We start from the raw sequence: 20677 nt of genomic DNA, 5'->3' as shown, positions 1-20677 counted from the left end.
CTGTTTGCGTAATGCACCCACGGCTCCCAGCCCTGGGCTGCCAGCGCGATCACGTTGCTTTCAAGCTGTAGAAGAGCAAATGGCTTACTCTCTTGAAATCTCTCTCTGATCTCTCTGCCCTGCAAGGGGGGGAAAAAGGAAAAAAACCCTAGTCGGGCGCAGGACAATGCATACTGAGTGCAATGGTGATCACGTGACTGAGGGACCCTGCAAAAGTCACAAATGGTCATAAATAGGCGGTAAAGTTATTTTTTCAGCACTGTTGTAACTTCACTGTTGCTGAATGAAGTGAGGACTACCTGTACTTGTTACTGAGTAATAAAATTCCTTATGAAAAATTACAGAACTTGGGACTAACATGGACAATAGTAAGGTCTCCGTAGTTTAGTGTGATATTGTTTTCATGCTTGTATCTTTCTAGGTGTACTGTTGGTGGGTCCACCTGGTACTGGCAAAACCCTCCTTGCCCGGGCTGTGGCAGGAGAAGCTGATGTTCCCTTCTATTATGCTTCTGGGTCTGAATTTGATGAGATGTTTGTTGGAGTGGGAGCCAGCCGTATTAGAAATCTGTTTAGTAAGTTCAGCTTTTCCCTTGGATCCCCTTTAGTGAAAACAGCATCAGTGCCGTAACATCTTATTAGTAAATGGATAGCACTTTTTTTGGTTAACTACATTAGAAATTAATGGACATCACAAGAACTCAAATGCATTCTCTTTCAAACTATTTGCCTTATCTCTGTTGCAAACGAAAACGTAAATGAAAAAATATAGCTCAGTTTGGGGGGTTTATTCAGAGAATAGCTTTTTTGGTGAAAAAATAGAATCCATTACGATAGTCAGAAAAATCTCATGATTTTTACACTGGAAACAAATGGAGGGAAAAATTATAAAGAATTTGACGTCTTATATTCTCAGAGGAAGCCAAAGCAAATGCACCAAGTGTTATATTCATTGATGAGTTGGATTCTGTTGGTGGCAAAAGAGTAGAATCTCCAATGCATCCCTACTCAAAGCAAACTATAAACCAGCTCCTTGCTGAAATGGATGGGTAAGTGTTAATTTTTCTTCTAAATAAAGGGATTTTTAGTTTCATTATTATGGATGTGGAACAGAGGTGGACAAAACATTTTGGATCTGAAATGTTTTGCACATGTCTAGAAGAGAAACATGGTTTGAAAGCTGTAAATACTAGGAAATGTGTTATTTTTCTTAGGAAGATGTTTTTGCCATTAAAGATAGGATCCACAAACTGACTGTCTTATGTCCCTGAATATCTAAATATTGGGGATTGTGGGTGAGTGCAAAATCCTACTCAAAGTTAAGGACAGCACAGACATTCAAGTGGGGGAGCAATAATTATATATCACATGTAGGTCAAAAGTAGGGGGTGCATGCTTCAAAAATGATTCAACATAAGCGTTTTGGACCCTGCATAAGAACAGCAGCTTTCCGATACTCGAGAAATTCACTCATTTAAGTTAATACCTATATTCATATAAGACATTAACTTATATATTGTCATCATTTCCAAAGCATGCACATCTGTGTTCAAAAAGTAGTTTTCATATTTTCCCCCTATTTCTTTCATTTTAAAAGTTGAACCATCCTTTGGTTAAAAACATGCTGTTGTCACATGCACTGAATGTGGCTAAGGCCAGTCATTGGTAATCACAGCCACATGCCCAAGAAAGTGTTGGCTTCAACAGGAAAAAGGTCCTCCACTCCACTCCTAAAATAAATGAAGCATTCTTTGAAAATCACACTGAACTGAATATGACTTGCTTAGATCTCAATTCAGTACCTAAATGGTTAAGGGAAAATTACTGTAAATATATTAATTACATTTCTTTTATTTTTTTGAAGCTTTAAATCTAATGAAGGAATCATTATCATTGGTGCAACAAACTTCCCAGAAGCACTAGATAAGTATGTCTCTGTGCGTGTGTGTGTGTGTGAAAAATACAACTTTGCTTGATTTGATTTTGTGTGTATATGACTTTGATAGTTTAGGACAGTAATATGGATGCATAATTAATAATCCTGCCGATATTCTTTGTCTTAACAATTAAGCAATTAAGAGAATAGCCATATTTTGCTGGAGCAACAGTTCTAAATGGAAGCTCTTAACTGAAAATGATAGATTTAAATGCAGTCTGGATCCAACCAGTCAGTACATCTGAAATGTAGCATTGTAATGCTGGTTCATAAGTACAGTTTTCCATAAGCTTCTTGTGCCCACAATTATTGCAAGTTTTTCTGTGGAAAGCATTTAATTGTGTGAACTGACTTTTAGTGGAAATCAGAAATGTACTGGCTACTTTCCTTACCAAATCATCTTTTTAAAATATTTTAAGATATAAAATGATTAACCAAGATTTTACATTATTGAATCATTCACAACACCTTTTTTCCTCCCCCATTAGTGCTTTGTTACGTCCTGGCCGCTTTGACATGCAAGTTACAGTCCCCAGGCCAGATGTTAAGGGACGAACAGAAATTTTGAAATGGTATCTTAATAAAATAAAGTATGATAAGTGTAAGTATAAATATGTAAGTGTTGCATTTTTGAAATAAAAACATAGACAGTTGCCAGCAGGCTAGCTGCATAGGAAATGCATGTGTATGCTGATTAAGGTTGAAGATCTTTCCATTAAGATGAATATCTGGGCTTAATAGAACATAGTTAAGGGCTAGAAGTGTGTTTTTTATAACTGTTCTTAAAAACTAAATTTTATCAAGTTAAAACTGAATTCAAAACTAGACTGTATTGTAAAAACTTGCTGCATCCAAAGACTATCTTATATTTTTAGGAAAAGGAAATTTGTTCAATCATTTGAACAGTTGTGGTATCTGATTCTCAGGTCACAGTTCTTATTCAAACATTTACAATCGTAAAGATAGTAAATTCTTAAAGCTGGATTATTGTAAAAAGTGTATGTAATGCAAAGCTCTGCATCTTTAAGTTTATTGTGCATGCTAACTTACCTGAATATTAACATCAACTTGGATTGACAAAGGCATTAATGTATCTCTGTTTGCACAGCCATTAATCCAGAAATCATTGCAAGAGGTACGGTAGGATTTTCTGGAGCTGAGTTGGAAAACCTTGTGAACCAAGCTGCATTAAAGGCAGCAATTGATGAAAAGGACATGGTTACTATGAGGGAGCTAGAATTTGCAAAGGACAAAATTGTCATGGGTAGGTTTTATATTTTGTAATCACTTCTATGTTTTTTCCCCAGTCACAGCAGTAACTTTTATTTTTAATATAATATAGAATAGTATAATGCAATTCTCATTTTAACAGACTAATCAGGGAGAGAGGATGTCTGTCGTGCACACATGTCTGCTAAATAATTGCATTAATTTATATCACTTGTGTGACAACATCATTACATCAAAGATCTTATGGAAATGATGTAAATTGCCACCAAAATTTGGTCCATTGCATGTGGAGCTATTATAGCAAAATTTACTAAATCAAGGTTTCACTGTATGAGATAATATATTTTTAGTCTTACATGTGTTGAATTCCATTAGTGATTTAAAAGAAAGCTTTATTGGGTTGTTTGTTTTCAAGGGAATCACATAACAACTGTCACAATATAATATTTACATAAGAACCTTCAGTAATAAGTTTAATTAAATAACCCTTACAAATAAGAGACTATTTAGGAAGTGAGGGACTGGGAACATAAGGGGTTTACTTTAGGCTCTATGTTTAGGATTTTTCTGTGCTGCACCTGTGGGGCATATAGATTTTGTGGCCTGTCATGGGTGCTGTTTTGCTGACATGAGCCAGACGTGGAGTGAAGAAACAGAAAAAACCAGCTTGCTTTTGGCCTTGAAGGGCAGCTGTATTGTTATGGGACCTGATGAGCTGACCTGCCTGCTAGCCAGGGCTGGTATGGGGAGATTTAGAGTCAGCAGTCCCATTGGTGCAGCAAGGGGTATAGGTGTTGGGGACTAGACCCCTGGGGGACACCCATCTCCTCAATTGTTGCAGGACATGCTGCCAGTGTAACCAAAAATTGGAGGGAGGGAGGGAGGGCGAGGGAGGGAGGGAGAGAGAGAGAAGGAATGGGGAATAAAAGTTTGTTGCTGGAGTGGACAGAGAAGCTGGAGAGAAAAGGCTGGAGAAGAGCTGGAGAGTGAAGTGAGGTATGCAGGGCAAGTGTTAGTTCCTGTTCAGGAAAGGAAAAGAACGGCCTAGGGTGGCTTCCCTGGAAGTTGTGAAGTGAAGACCCAGAGGGATGAGCTCCACCCAAGATTCTGGGGGGCTAGAAGGGATCCGGCTGGTTACAGCCTCAGCTACACCCAAGATCATGTGGAGGACAGAGAGGAAATCGGCTGCCAGTACAGAAGCCCTGGTTTGGGGGAAAAACTGGGGAGAAGACCCTGAAAGTAGTTATTCCCCCAGTGCAGAAGTGGACAGTATTTTGGCTGAGCTGGACAAAAGTGAAACAATGCTGAGCACACTCCAATAGTCCCAGTCCTTTCTTTCCTTTCTTTTCTCTCTCTTATCAAGCCCAGAAAGGGAGGAGGGAGATGGAGAGAAAGGGAGAGGAAGTAGGAGAAGTTGAGGGGGAAAGTTACTGTTGATAGGGAGGCATGAGAAGAGACCTGACACCAGCATTGTGTTATTAACCCTGTTGTAAATATCTTCTATGAATACTGTATATATTTAAATAGCATAAAAAGCCTCCACTACCATGTGTTTCTATGTCCATTGCCACCTTTGCTTTGTAATATACCTCCACTCCAAAAAACGAACCCAGTCACACTGCGACAGCCTGAAATACAACAATGAAGCCTCTCAAATGTAATAAACATCAAATGAATTCAAGTGAATTCAGAGTGAACACATTCTTCATCAGCACCAATCATGTACAAAAAGGAAGTTTTTGTACATGATTTATAGATCTAAGATTTATAGAAATGTAGACTACCTAAGGAAAAATGAAATTATGGAGGGGAGTGAAAAAAAACAGATTAAGGATGTTCATTGACCATGAAATGCTGACTGGCAAAGAGTTGGGGGCGGGTGGGAAGAGGGATGGGAATGGTCTGTCTTGGAAGACAACACAAGTGACTAAAACCCTGAAAAGGAAGGTGCTTTTCAGTTTTTATCATACACTGTAATTGACAATGTAAAAGTTCTCTTGGTTTATTTTGATTTCAGGCCCTGAGCGTAGAAGTGTAGAAATTGGTGATAAAAATAAAACAATTACAGCATATCATGAATCTGGGCATGCCATTATTGCATATTATACCAAAGATGCAATGCCAATCAATAAAGCAACAATTATGCCACGAGGACCAACACTTGGACACGTAAGGGTTTTGAATAATATTAAACACTGCTTACTTCATTGATTTTAATAGGGCTGTACAGTGCTTTGGCTTCAAAATGAACAGAAGCTAACACAGCCTCTACATGGTACAAACTTAAACATAACATCTTTCTGGAAATTGCTTGGACCTCTTACATGCACTGCATGTTTGAATCTCTTTAATAATATTCAAGTCTGGGGACTGTGAAGGCCATTCCAAATCTTTTTCTTTCTTTCCTGTAAGTGCTCCTTGCTTGATTTGGAGGTATGTTTCATATCATTGTCTTGCTGCAGCTCCCTCCACCCAAACATGCAGTGCATGCAAGGAAACCTCAGAATATTTCTGAGCTAGAAGACTTCTTCAAGGAAAAGTAGGAAAAATTCCAAAAGCAAGAATAGAAAGACTTTTAGCTGGCTACAGAAAACGTTTGGAAGCAGTTATTTCTACCAAAGGAGGTGTTACAAGTAGTGGCTGAAAAGGTGTCCAGACCATTGCACCTGCCATATTCACTATTTTCAACCTTGAATCTGTAATTCAAAGGGATTCATTGAATCATATAATTTAATGGGGTGTATAAATCTTTGTATATGATTGTATTGTATGCACTCTTCCCCCTTTGAATCTAATATAGTGTATAGCCCTAGAGTTCAACAATTGTACAGCTATCTGTTCATGAGAAATTTCTTAACGGTGCAATGATGCCGAAGACTGTAAGGGTAGTTTGTTGTGTAAGATATTCCTTATGAGATAAATGGGGTCCTTGGGCACTAAATCACATTACCTAAAGTTATGGTTTAAAGCTAAATATTTTAACTGATCATAGTGGCTTATATTGTTGTGATTCAGGGAGAGCATTTCATTAGTTTGGACTGTTTTGAGATTGCTGCACATTAATTACCTTAGCACAAATTCCTTATAGCACAGTAGGACTGTTAGGCTGCAGGGGAGCGATGATGATATTAACGAAGACAACTTACTGAAAGTTATTAATGAAAATAAACAGTGGTATTATAAAGAATAGTTTCTCATTGGGTTTATCTGTTGTTATTCTGGAAACTGTTCTGTCTAATTAACCAAATGGGTAAGTGTTCTGTACCTTTTTTTAAAGTTGCAGTAAAATATTTCCTAGTTTCTGTTCTGTAGTATGAGTCTGTGTAGTATTGTTTGCCAGTCCCACCTTCAGACCAGCTGGACTTGGTTCTTAAGGGATGGTGAGATAAGAGGATAAGCCAGAAGATTGGCAGTTGCTCATCTCAGTTGGTAATGTGTGACAACAGCTTCATCTAGAACCCTTTTGGTGTACCATGACAATGCAAATATCTTTGTAATATTTTTGTGAGCCCTTTGTGGATTTCTTGTTTGTAAAATATGCTGTGAGAACAAATCATCTAGCGGCCATTAAACCTAATCTATGGATTTTGCAAACTTAACGTGCAATTTTGTATTAAAGGTTTCTTTGTTGCCAGAAAGTGACAGATGGAATGAAACTAGATCTCAGCTGCTTGCCCAGATGGATGTCAGTATGGGAGGAAGAGTAGCAGAGGAACTCATATTTGGGAACGAACACATCACAACAGGTTAGTCAAAATTAAGGGTGTGCACAAAATGGGGAAAATTATTTTGTTTCAAACCTGAAACATACCATCCTTTCCCTGAGATTACGCAGAGTTGTTTCAGGTCTGCTACAGTTTGACCGAACCAGGACCCAGATCTCTTTAGCTAGTCCATGTTTCAGATGCAACAGATGGAATGACTAGGGCAAGGCTCAAACGCATTGCTCCCACTTCTCCCTCAGCAGCTCCCATATATCACTGTCCTGCTGATCTTCCTAATGCCTTCCCTTCCTCCTCTCAGCTGCTGCCTGTGTCTCAGTTTGGCCTATTCCAACAGCCTGTCTTTCTTCTCTCCTCCTTCAGTAGCCACTGTTAGTGTCCCAGCCTAGCACAATGGTATATCTGCCCATTCTCCAATCTTTCCAGTGCTTCCCCTCCCTCCCTCATGACCCCACTGCTACACCCTTGTCTTTTCCTACATTCTCCTCTCTGAACCATTTCTGCCTGTAACAACTGCATTTAGCTCTGTGCCTAGAACAAATGAACCATATTTAATTCCACACATGGACTCAGGCACCTAAAACAGGGATTTCAGTTCATGTACAGACTACTCAAAACCAGCTATCCCATGCATAGAATGCTTTGTACATTCCTAGCAGAAACAAGAACTTAAATTCATGTATGAGGACTTATATTTTAGCTTTTATGTCCTGAATTAACTTTATGTTTTTTTATAATCACCTAGGTTCTTCTAATGACTTTGAGAATGCTACTAAAATAGCAAAACTCATGGTGACTAGGTTTGGAATGAGTGACAAGGTACAATTTCATTTACTCTTCTTATAATGGATTTATAGTGAAATACTTTTCATGTTGGAGATGTGCAGATCTATGTACAAAATATTCTTGTTATAAAAATAAAGTTTCATTCTGACAGAGTAAATATGGTATAGCTTGGGTACATGAGCCTGTTTTTAAATATGGTGTAGCTTGGGTACATGAGCTTGTTTTTAAATATCATGCGAAAATAGTACAAAGTTTTTTCAATACAGTTTCGAAGTCAGGAGTCATAGTTCACCAAATAAGAAATTAGAGAGGATGCTAGAGAAACAGGGACATTTGTGGAGATCTAAGCATAATGGATGGCCTTCAAGGTTCAGTGGTACATAAAAAGCCATGTAAGACTTGGACAGTTTTAAAGCAGCAGTGGGAGGAGGAGGAAGAAATAAACTTAGAGCGGGTACACTTTTGACAGATGGAAGCATCAAGTAATTTTAATTTTTAAATACATATAGACATTGGAGGATCATAAATTTTATTTGTCTAATTTGGTTTGAATATTGACTCCCTTTCCTAGAAACTGTATTTAATTTGCAGAATTGTATTTATCAATAGAAAATTACCATCAGCGAGTGCTGTCAGAAGTTTATTTGGACACTGAAAGAATAAACATAGATCTTATGGCCAACAACTTGTAACAGTAATATGTTAAAGTCTCTGGTGTTCTTTTGTAGGATCCAGTTGCTAAGGAGCTAGCCTTAGCAAGTTGTTTGCCAAATTTATCAAACTGGAGATCACATAAAACTTAATGTTTTTTAGTACAGTAGAGAAGGTGTAGCCCAGATTACCAGCCTTGGTCATACCATGTCATAGGCACCATTCGCTGCTAATTGTAATTGCAGATAGAACGGTAGAGGGTGGTATGTTGCCTGATTCAATTAATCAGTGTTCGTGAATGGAAACAAAAATGGCTTTTTAAAAAAAGAATAAATAGTTGATGAATAAATGTGGATCAAATATAAAAGTGAGTGACCAGTGTATAAGAAATACACTGAGATGGTGTGTTCATATAAAGAGAATGAATGAGGATTGAACTGCAATAGATGTATATAAAGGAAGAGTTAGAGCTGATGGGATCTTTTAACTCAACTAACATACAGTTGAGCCAAAAGCATCAACTAACATACTTAATTAGTGGTTAGTTCCCTTACAGCCATCTCAGATTTCTGCTTCTGACTGCTAGTCAACTCATTGTACTTGCAGCCTTTCAGACTGGGTGCTTCAGACAGATGCAACAAAATAGACCTAGCTGAACCTCTCAGTAATGTCATCTTCTCTTTGCAGTTTTTTTCCAGTTAGATGCCTTAAATGCATGAATGAAAACTCTTTGCAAGTGTTTGTAATGAAAACAAGTTACTAAGGATGACTTATAAACCTCTTTAAAATTAATTTTATAGGGGTAGAGTTTGTTCCAATAAAGCATATAGTAATTGCAGTTCTAGTCACACAGCAAAGTCACACAGATACACTCTTACATAAATATAGAATTGTTTTCTTTCTGTTCAAATTATCAAGTCAGCTTTGAAATGATGGGTTACTCCCATATATGAACAAGACCTGCAGTCAGACTCTTCAGAACTCATTGTGGTACAAAATATAATACTTGCAAGATGCTAGGAGATCAAATTATCTGACAATTATACTGCATTTTACACTTAGAAAGTGCTACAGAAATAAGCATCTCCTTTTCTTTCTCAAATCATTTCCCTTTTTCATAAGCTTGGTGTCATGACCTACAAAGAGACAACGAATTTCAGCCCTGAAACCCAATCTGCAATTGAACAAGAAATAAGAACTCTTTTAAAGGTAAAAACTTTAATTCTCTGATTCAAAGAGTATTGCATGAATAATTTCTAGATCCTTTTTTAATATAATTTTTATTAAAAGTTTTAAGAACAATAATAAGAACTACTACAAACTAAATTAGAACAGACAAAATGAAAAAGAGAGAAATAACAGAAAAAGCTAAAAGTGCAATAAAAAAAGAAAAAAAGTAGAAAGTAGAAAAAAAAGAACAAGATGTAAAACAAGTTATAAATGTATAAAGAAGTAGCTTCTGATATTCTTCACAGCAGTTATAAGTACAATTATATTTTAACCTCTCTCTAAAGTTACATCATGACTCTCTTCTTTCTATAATCTAGCTTATCTAATCATCAAAATCATAAATCACAAGTTCATTTTTTTCATTTTTACACAAGAAGTCCATAAGGGGTTTCTAGTCACCAATAAATGTAGATATTGACTTTTCTCCAATCAAAAAAAGTCAGTTTATCCATCTCAGCAAGTTCTGTCAATTTCACCAACCATTCCTCCGTGGTGGGTAGTACCAAATCTTTCCATCTTTGTGTATATAGTAATCTCACCACAGTAATCATATATTGAAATAATCTTTCATGGCTTTTTTCTAACTGTTTACCCATCAATTCAAAAAGGAAAGGTTCTGGTTTCAATTAAATATTAATCTTTAAGATCCTCTGTATCAATGTATGAATTTGAATCCAATATTTTTTAGATTTTTTTACATGTCCACCAAGCATGATAAAATATACCTTCATGTTGTTCCCATTTCCAGCATACATTTGAAATGCCTTTATACATTCTAGATAATTTCTCTGGCATCATGTACCAACAATACATCATTTCATAAAAATTCTCTTTAAGATCATAACTTAATGTAAATTTCAACCCTTTTAACTGTATATTTTCCCACTGATCCATCTGTCTATTATAACCAAAATTCTTAGCCCACTTTATCATACATGTTCTTCCTCTGTTTCAAATTTCAACAAAAGTTTATACATTTTAGCAATTACATGTTCATGACTGGTACACAATTGTACTTCAAATTCTATCGATACCGTAAGTCTTTTTATCCATTTTGAATCTTTCTGATAACTGTAAGTGGGAAAACCACTGACAACTATATCCTTCTGCTATTAGTTGCTCTCTTGATTTAGTCTTATATTCCCCTTGATGATTTTCCAATAATTCCTGGTATGTTAACCATTTTTGCCTGCTGTTTGTTTCTCTTCTATCAACTGCTTCTTGTGCTGAGATCTACAGAGGTGTTTTCAGGCACAACCTGGATTTATATCTATTCCATATTCTCCATATGTCGCATCTAATAAAATGATTTTTTAAATTCACATTAATTTTATTGTACCATAAATATCCATGCCATCCAAACCTCAGGTTGTGACATTCTAACTCTAAAAGTCTCTTGTTTCTCAGCAATATCCATTCTTTCATCCAGACCAAACAACAGGTTGGAAAATACTATTTCAAATCTGGTAAACCCAGTCCTCCTCTTTCCTTTGCATCTTGTAACACTTTATATTTAACTCATTTTTTCCCTTGCCATACAAATTTAGATATATCTTTTTGCCATTGTTTGAGTGGTACACCAGTTGTCAAAACAGGTATTGTCTGAAACAAAAATATCATTCTAGGCAAAACATTCATTTTTATAACAGAAATTCTCCCTAACAGAAACAATTTTAATTTCTCCGATCTTAACATGTCCTTCTTAATTCATTACATGTCTTAACATACAGGCACTCCTCGAGTTACAACCATTCATTCAGTGACCATTCAAAGTTACAGCGGTGCTGAATGAAGGGACTTAAAACTCTGGCCATTGCAATGCCCCCGTGGTCATGTGAGTAAAATTCTGGTGCCTGGCAATCAGCTCACACTTACAACAAGTTTGCAGTGTCCTGCAGTCATGTGATCACCATTTGTGCCTTTCCCTGCCGGCTTCCCCCAAGCAAAATCAATGGAAAGCTGGCAAGGAAAGTCACAAGTCATGGGGGGTAAGTCTCCCCCCACCTTTCTTTGCTCACACACACCGTGCCCTGCTTCCCCCCTTTGCTTGCACACACCCCATGCCCTCTTTCCCTGGCCTCCCTGCAATCACACCCACACACCCTGTGCTCTCTTTCCACAGCCTCCCTGTGATTGCATGCACCCCACACCCTCATTTCCTGGCCTTTCTGAGCTTGCACCACACTGAGCACCCCCTCCCCCAACTTGCACAAGGCTTGCACCAGGCTTCCCAGGAACTCCCCCACCCCTCTGTGGCACCCCCATGCTCCTTACCTGGGACTCCCTCCACTTCCCATTTAATGACCCATGCGTCTTGGGTTAAGGACAACCAGGACTGCCTGGATTGCCATCATTAAGTGATGCGGTCATGTGACATAGCACTTTACAATTTCATTGCTTAGCGATGGCAATTGCAGTCCCAATTGCAGTTGTAACTCAAGGACTACCTGTAGTTATTTTGAAATAACATACAATTCATATTTGCTTTAGTAATACCCAAATATTTTACTTTTTTCTCAATTTTAAAACCATTTTTTTCCATCAGTTCTATTTGGTCTTCTCATTTCATATTTTTTGTTAACATCTTTGTCTTCTGATTTTTAATCTTAAAACCTGCTATAATATACCAAAGTCCTTTAATTTTCCCATTAATGTTTCTGCTCCCTCTAGTGGATCTTTGAAAACTAACACCAATAATTCTAGATCCTTAATTTTATTGAATGTATATAACATGGTTTACTGTAGAAATTAAACAGAGCTCAGGATCTAAAACAGTATGTTATGTGGCTACTTCTTGCTTAATTTATTGCTTATAAAGATCATTAAAGTTGAGATTCTGTTCGTTTAAGTAAGTTAAAAATGACTTATAGTAACTGAGCTTGCTTGTTTCCAGCACCCTGCTACTTTTTAAAATTCTTTTTTATGCATGTTTATATTTTATTTTCTTTCTGTTCCTTGTATTTCTTGGTTTTGTTGAAACACACTTCAGGAGGACCTTAATTATTTGTATGAAGTGTATTTGAATAAACAGCAAGTATTTGTAGATTAAATATTGTTAGTGGTTAATCTTAGAAAACATTTTTTTTTCATTTCCAGTTTTTTGTTGCTACTGTTTCTTAACTTACCTTTTTGTGATAGGAATCATATGAACGGGCAAAGAGTATCTTGAAGGCCCATGCAAAAGAACACAAGAATTTAGCAGAAGCTTTATTAACCTACGAGACTTTGGATGCCAAAGAAATTCAGATCGTTTTAGAAGGCAAAAAACTCGAAGTGAGATAACTTCCTTGTCAAGCTATCTATCAGTTACTTGCAACAAAGCAGTAGTCTCTTTATATGGTGTAGCTTTCTTTTCTGCCGGATGTATGCGTGCTAATAATCACATTTCTTAAGGATAAACCATTTGTCTTGTGAGCTTTTGTTCCCTTTACAGATAGTCCTCGCTTACCGAATACAACTGGGACCGGCAATTCCATTGCTAAGTGCTATGGTCACTAAGCAAAAAATCATGTGACTGCACTGGATTTACATCACTTCCGCTTCTGTCGTTAAGCAAATCACTGAGGTTGATAAGCGAGACATCGCGTGATCACCACTTGCAATTTCACTTCCACATCCTCCATTAATTCTGCTGGTTGGAAGCCAGTTGTGAAGCTCGCAAATGGCGATCACGTGGTCATAAATGCAAGGATTGGTCACAAAGCCATTTTTTTTTCCATCCATCCTAACTTTGAGTGGTTGCTAAACAAGGCAGTCAGTAAGCAAGGACTACCTGTACTTAATTTTGTCTCTTCCTAGGAGATACAAGGTTATAAAGGTAACGTTTCAGGGGTTGATCTGGTTTAGAAATACTGAATACTGAAACGAAAGAGTGAATTGATATATCTTCACTGCCAGCATGTCTGAGTGAATAGGAAAAGGAGCTGCAAACCGCTGGGGTCACTCTTGCGGCTTTAGGCATTTGAAATTGCAGAACATAACAGGTTGTGGGAAAATAACACTTCTATCTGTTTTTAAACCAAAGTTTTATAAAGCCTTCATGCATAATTTATTATACTACAGGAACTTAAGGGCAGGCACTGTAGTGATAGCGCTCTATATCTTCCAGTTGACCTCCATACAGTAGGACAAGGAGTTTGAACTCTGATGGGCACATAAATAATAGGGTTTATCTATTTTGGAGGCCTTAAAACTTAAGAGAGGGTGTGTGTGTGTGTGTTGGTTGACTGTATGTAGAAAGTGAACGGTAATATTTGTTACAGGTGGAAGAACTGCACTGTTTCCTCTGAGGTAGTATTGGGGAAATGTTTTTCATTTTATGGAGATGTGACTTTAGCACTCTACGTCTCCTGTTAGACTTTTTAAATGGCGGGCGGTTATGGCAATTTGAGTCAGTCAGAGTGTACTTGGCTGGCCCTTCTTTAAATAAAATACAATTTTTAACTTCAAAATTGTTAGACTATTTTATAAGCACATGCTGCTTAGATATTAAATGATGTATTCAGACGTGTTCTAGAAACTGAGATTAGGGTAGGGTTGACTAGCAGTTTAGACTAGTTAGTAATAATTATACTGTTTTGTAGGAGTTAAGTGAATAGTAGATGGTTCTCCACAACTTTAACTCCTACACTATACATTCTAAAAAGGAAAGAAAGTTCTGTCAGTTAGTGAGAAAATAGGACAACGTTGGCAATGAATTGGATTTAAGATTAGGGCCGATAAGGCATTTGGCTGCTTAGTTGATAGTCCAATTTCTTTTGAATTGTTAGATAATTCATTTTCTTTCAGCAAATCCCAGAATTTCAATGGAATTTTTTTTTTTGCTTTTTCCATTTAGTAAACTTGGAAGAACCTCAAGTCCATTTCGTTAATGGAATACCAAACTGCTATGCTGACCCATTACAAATGTATTCTTTTGTAGCAATAAGCCGTAAAAGATGTGCAAATGCAGCATGTTTGGCACTTTTGGGGAATCATTTATTTTAATTATGCAAAGTGCTTTTTTCAGTTTTCCTTCTACTGTAAACTGCTTTAACTCTGGTTGCCCTCATATGTAAATTGAGGTGTATAAAACATATCTTAAATTTGTAAATAAATTCGAGAGTTAAGCAAAATGTGTAATTTTTTAATAGCTTGAATTTCCATAGATCTTTTTTTGGTGAGAATTTCTGTTTGCTGCTACTTCACTTGTTCATAATATAATATGGAGACTTTTCAATTTAAGATTGAATTGTTAAATAAATGTTTCACATTGTCAGTATTTAGATTCTATGGAATCCTGTAACTTTTAAAGCAGTTTCTCTTTCATGAAGCCTTGTTACATTTGATGATGGTGAGAATAACTTGCTAGCAAGTTTCATATGTATGTTCCTGCAAAAGCAAAGAATTAAAATTGAATAGAATATTTTGCTTCAGATTTTGTTGCGTACAGTGGCACTATTCTCTGTACAATATGGTTGCTAATTCTCAGTTCTGGATTCCTTGTTCCCATGACAGTTAATGTCATTCACTCTGTAATCCCAGTTAGGAATAGAAGTTTCTATGGTAACACATTGCAAAAGAGCTTGGATTTCTGCATGAATTAGGGATTGCCCCTTTAAATGTTCTCCAGTCAAAACAGTTCCTATACATACAAATTTAAAAATTGGGCATGTTTACCTAAATTGTTATATACAAATTGTACATCCCACTTCCTAAAGAGTGTTTTTTGCATGCGTCCAACACAGTGTTTTGCTTTGGTTCAAGTTAATATCAAATTTGTGGCACTCATGATAACACATCCTAGTCAGATTATGATTTTCTTGGAACTAGTTTTAAAAGAATGAAATACAAGAGAGGGGCGTTGTTAACAAGTTTTGTTAATTCCTTTTCAAATGTTCATTTGCTTGCAATGTCAGTGGAGACAAGCCATAGCTGTTGGCATTAGCAGCTCTCAGGACTTTCAAAAGAGTTCCTGTTGTCCCCATGAGGCATTCTTCTCTTTGGTTTTATTACATATTACTGAAAAGTTATTCAGGAAACAACTTTGTGTCTCTATGTAGGAGAAATCTCTCTCACAAATTACCCCAAGAGCTCATTTGAAACAGGGACTAGCACCCAATTCCTCTATATAGAGTTACACAAATTAGAATATGCTTATAATTAACTAATGATTGGGTTGAGCATAGTGAGATCAAAAGTGGGTGGATTCAGTGGGGTAATGGGGTAGAACTACAAAAACAATGGTGTACTGAGACAACAGTATTTTATGAACGTAGTTACTTTAGGAAGGCATTTTTATGGTTTATCTTACACTGCCTTTGCTCCCCAGAATGTAAGCTTACTTCCTAGTGTCTTCTCCCAACTTTATTTACATTCCTTGGCCTTCTGACTGTTTTATTTTTCCAAATGTCTGAGAAAAAATTCAAAGGGAAAGGGATATTTTACTTGTCCTAATCAACACAATTTTCTTCTACCACCTATTACTATACATACTGAACAACTTTCCAGAACTTTGCCCCAAACAGATGAGATTTTCTTTCTTTATATTGACTAGTGAATTCTTCCCCATGTCATTTAAAACCTCCCACCATCTTACTTTATCCAAGTAGTCTGAGTCTTAAGAAAAGTATAGTAAAAATAAGTGATATTGCAACTGCTATCATCTGAAGCCCATTAAGGTAAGCCCCAGCTACATCCCTAAAACAAAACCAAATAGGGGTTATGTAAAAAAATCCCAATTTTTTCAAGCAATGTCTTTTTCCAAAATATGTTAAATGTAGTGGCTTTCACATAATTATTTCCATTATGTGTACATTGCTGCTATAGTCCCTTTCATCTTCCTTTCAGTGATTTTAAGCAGGACCACTGGGAGGAAGATAGTGTTCCTTTTCTATTCTCAGTGACTGGCAGATACCACTTCTGCCATTAAAAGCAAACACTAAGATTGCTGTGAGAGGGTTGGCAGTTAGATCAGTCGTTTCCACCTACAAATCATATGGGAAAAGAGTTTTGAGCATGTTTATTAATGTTAAACAGAAATAACTAGACTTTCAACTTCCATTAAATGATTATTGATTTCTTGCTGCCATTAGTAGCTAGAAGTAGAGATCTAGTTTGGTGCCTGGAGAGAGAAAAAATCCCTGGGTAACGACTACATTGTAACAGGAAACCAACTTTGTTTTGTCAATGGGCCTACCAAAAGTTAGGTGCCAGGCATTCTTAAAGCACTGTGGCTCAAAAAGTGCACTCATTTTTCAAATCATTCACAACTGTCTTTAATCCTATATTTACAGCACTTAACTATTTCCCTGTCTATATATATTAACTGTAAGCCTGCAGGAATTATGAGAATTAGATGGTATTAATACTTGGCAAGCCTGAATTCCGGCTTCTTGGAATTAACCATGTATGCAGTTAATTGGTTTACTTTTTGTAAGCAGCAAATGCTCAACATTTGTATGCATCATAGATGAATATAGTAAAATGTGCATTGTTCCAGCTTGAGAGGTGCAGTTGGTTCCAGAAAGCCCTCAAGCTTGACACTAAAATAATGGTAGAACAGTACAGTTGTATAATAGGGAATAATTTACTATAGTAGTTATAAAAAGGATCTTGAAATTGTACTTGATCATGGTGCTGAAATTGGTTGGGTTCATATGGTAATCTTACCTATAGTTAACCTTAGTTTACTCAACTCAGTTTTCTGGACCCACTGAGTTATGAATGACATGGACTGGTTTAGATAGCCTCTAGGTCCCAGACTGCTATTCGAACATGGGAGGAAATGAGTGTGTTTCCCAAGGATTAATATTTAATACTACTACTGTATAATATTTAATATTACTTCTGAAGAAAATAGAAAATGAGATCTGAATGAGACACTTTGTTGCAGCTTATACTCTACACAAACTTACTTGGATATCCGCACAAAACATCACATCTATTTTTTAAAGAGTACGATTTCAAGTCAAGGTCAGCTGGTAACTTACATGGATATATTCATGCAGTGTTGTAGGTATGATATGCAAGTGTTTTTTGGGGGGGGAGATTTTAAAATTTTCCGAGTTTCCTAACCCTGACCGGTCCCCCATCTAGCCTTCTTAGTTTTCTAGAAGAGCCAAGGCTGGCCAGATGTTGCCACTTTGCTGGGCTATCAATTTTGTGCACACATATGATCTAGAAGAATACAGCCATCTCTTGTTTAATACAAATCACTTTCTTCAATCTTAGGTTTGATTAAAATTGTATGTATAACTGCCAAGAGGAAGATCGGAAACCACTTCTTTTTTTTTTAATGTTTTCTGTCCTTTTATTTTCTTTCTCTTTTCTCTATCTCCTTTTTTCTTTGTCTCTTTTCCTTTTTTCTTATTTTTCACATTTACTTTACTACATTTTTCTTTGAATGTATTTCACTCATACATACATACATACATACATACATACATATATTCTTTTTAAAAAAAACTAGTAAAAATCACTTTCTTCAGTAAAATAAGAGGAAAATAAAAAGGAAGGGAAAGCAAAAATCCCCAAATGTTCCCTGACTTCAGTTGTTGACTAGGTTTGTTGTCTGGCAAGAGTTGCCATGAAAACACTCCAGTTGCATAACAGAGACTGGCCCCTCTCCCATCATCTCAGAATTATTATATAACTTTCATTGCATAATCATAAAGGAATTCATAGCTGCCTCCACAGAGCTGTTGCTGCCAAATATGCGAAAAATTATAGTCTACACCAGGGTTTCTCAACCTTGGCAACTTTAAGATGCGTGGACTTCAATTCCCAGAATTCCCCAGTGAGCCTATGCTGGCTGGGGAATTCTGGAAGTTGAAGTCCACAGATCTTTAAGTTGCCAAGGTTGAGAAACCCTGGTCTACACCGTAACACATATTTCCAAATTAGCAGTAACTGCTAATGGTTTTCAAATGTGATTCCTATTTTTTTAAAATCTGTGATACTTTAAATATGGTTTAATAGTTAGAAACACATTTCTGGATATCAGGCAATAAAATCAGAACTATATTTCCAGCCCAGTTAGATTTTAGTGTAACTCTTCAGATCTCAAAAGCAACATATTTGAATATTTTAATAATAATAACTTATTAAATGTATATGCTACCTGACTCCCAGCGACTCTGGAAGTTTTCACTGAAGAGGAAAAATCTGCCAAGTCTCAACAAAAGCCTTATATACATGAAGCTGAAATAAAACTTCAGCTTACTGGGGAGTTTATTGTTCATGCACTCCCTTTTGGGCTTTTTGTAGGACTGGCAAAGAGGTTTCTCAAGAACATCTATACTCAATAGTATAGAAGATGTGTTAAAAGAACTGAACACAACCTAAAGTTCTATCAGTCACTATTCTGTGATCACGATGGCTACGTCTGGGTTGAAAATTAGTATGTCTCCAAATACCAATTGTAGGGAAACAATGGCACAAGAACAGTACCCTAGATGCATCTGGTTGAGCACAGTGAGCAAGAAAATGCTGGACTTCACTCTTCATGCTCCAGGTGGGCTTGATGGAGCTTCTGCAGCACTGGGGAATTAAGCCTGTTGCCACTGTGGGCTATTCCGTTGGAGAGGTGGCTGCGGCCCATTGTTCTGGCTTGATCTCCTTGGCGGATGCTGTCCAAATCATCTATCACAGGAGCAGGCTACAGGCTAAGGTCACTGGAGGCAAGATGCTGGTCGTGGGTAATATCCCTGTTCAGCAGGTGTCAGCAGCCCTTGAAGCATATTCAGGACAAATCTCTGTGGCAGCCATTAACAGCCCTCAGTCTTGTACATTGTCAGGAGAGGCAGAGTCCATCAGTGCCCTTCAAAAACATCTGGCTGAAAAATTCGGCAAAAGAAAAATCTTTCTTCGTGTTTTAAATGTGCCGGTTGCATATCACAGCCATATGATGGATCCAGTACTGACAGAGATGGAAGCCAGTCTATCTGAATTAAAGAAAGGGAAGTTAGCCATTGACCTAATTTCTACAGCAACCGGGAAGGCGGTTTCAGATGGTGATTTTATTACTGGCAACTACTGGGCCAGACAGTAGTTGATACCATGGGTTTTGCAGATACTACAAGGACTTCAATAAAAGACAAAGACAGTGTTGTGTTTATTGAATTAGGAGCTCAAAAAGCATTGCATAGAAACATATCTGAAATATTAAACCTAATATTAACACTAAACTAAAAATTTAGTGGCACACACTAAATTTGTCCCTTCCTTGCAGATTGCCAAAGAATATGAGACATTTTTTCAACCTTTTAAAAGGCCTTTTTGAATTGGGACTCAATCCAGACTGGGAGCATCTCTATGAGGAATATCAAGGTTGTACCAGCAGCCTATCCCAAGTATCAGTCTGATCACCAGAAGCTCATGTCATACATTAACACAATCAAATTTCCAACCGAATATGCACAAATAAACCATCTGTTAATCTACAGCAGGGTTTCTCAACCTTGGCAACTTTAAGATGTGTGGACTTAAATTCCCAGAATTCCCCAGCCAGTCACCCAGGTTGAAAAATACTGATCTACAGTATTAGCAGAGATAATACTGATTTCAAGTGTTCAGTATCTCAGGAGCTCACACCACATATGTATGAACACAAGCATGATGGGGTAGCACTAGTTCCTGCTGCTTTCTTTGTTGAAAATGCTTTGGCCGCCATGATGACAAGTTCAAGACAAAGTTCAAGACAAGCCCTTAGGTTTATGTCAGATGAGCAAGAAGATCACATCACCTTGTAGGCTAAGTTAAATTTCTCGTGAGCTGAATGTAAAAGTGGAAATGCAAAAACAAGGGAGAGACTGCAAAATCCTTCCCTCATTAGTTGCTGTTTAGGCCTCAGGCCAAATTACGCAGAAGTCAGAAGTCCCTCTTGACGAAAGGGTCAATTCTTGTAAAGATGTATTTCAAAGACGGACATCTATGGTCAGCAAGAATGAAGTCTATGAACTATTAACTACATTTGGATTTCAGTACGGTTCAACCTACAAGCAACTAAATGGTGTATTTTACTGTGAAGAACTGAAAGCGGCTATAACCAATATAAAGGTGAATGAGGAAACCAGGGAGGTAATGAGCAAGTATTTTATTCATCCAGTGCTCTTGGACTGTTTTCTGCAAATGCTCTATACGGT

General features: G+C 37.1%; 1 protein-coding gene across 2 annotated transcripts in view; it reads left to right on the top strand.

Annotated features, from left to right (window-relative positions):
• The window catches only part of YME1L1 (YME1 like 1 ATPase), a 34008-nt gene extending 19040 nt beyond the window's left edge, over positions 1-14968 (top strand). The window contains exons 10-20 of one of the 2 annotated variants that reach the window (XM_007420764.4): positions 422-574; positions 916-1048; positions 1864-1926; positions 2424-2536; positions 3044-3199; positions 5183-5334; positions 6785-6911; positions 7633-7706; positions 9447-9533; positions 12693-12827; positions 14392-14968. In XM_007420764.4, the coding sequence (XP_007420826.1) occupies positions 422-574; positions 916-1048; positions 1864-1926; positions 2424-2536; positions 3044-3199; positions 5183-5334; positions 6785-6911; positions 7633-7706; positions 9447-9533; positions 12693-12827; positions 14392-14394 (1196 nt within the window). In that variant the 3' untranslated portion in view covers positions 14395-14968. Of the gene's footprint in view, positions 1-421; positions 575-915; positions 1049-1863; positions 1927-2423; positions 2537-3043; positions 3200-5182; positions 5335-6784; positions 6912-7632; positions 7707-9446; positions 9534-12692; positions 12837-14391 lie in introns of those variants that run through there. The other variant, XM_007420763.4, reaches the window with a different exon arrangement.
• The last annotated feature ends 5709 nt before the right edge of the window (positions 14969-20677 follow it).

This window comes from Python bivittatus, unplaced genomic scaffold (genome assembly GCF_059951505.1).
Source record: "Python bivittatus isolate LINGU-HERP-01145 unplaced genomic scaffold, Pbiv_v1 ctg000610_np1212, whole genome shotgun sequence".
In the NCBI taxonomy this organism is placed as follows: Eukaryota; Metazoa; Chordata; class Lepidosauria; order Squamata; family Pythonidae; genus Python; species Python bivittatus.
This window is presented reverse-complemented; position numbering and strand designations above follow the sequence as displayed.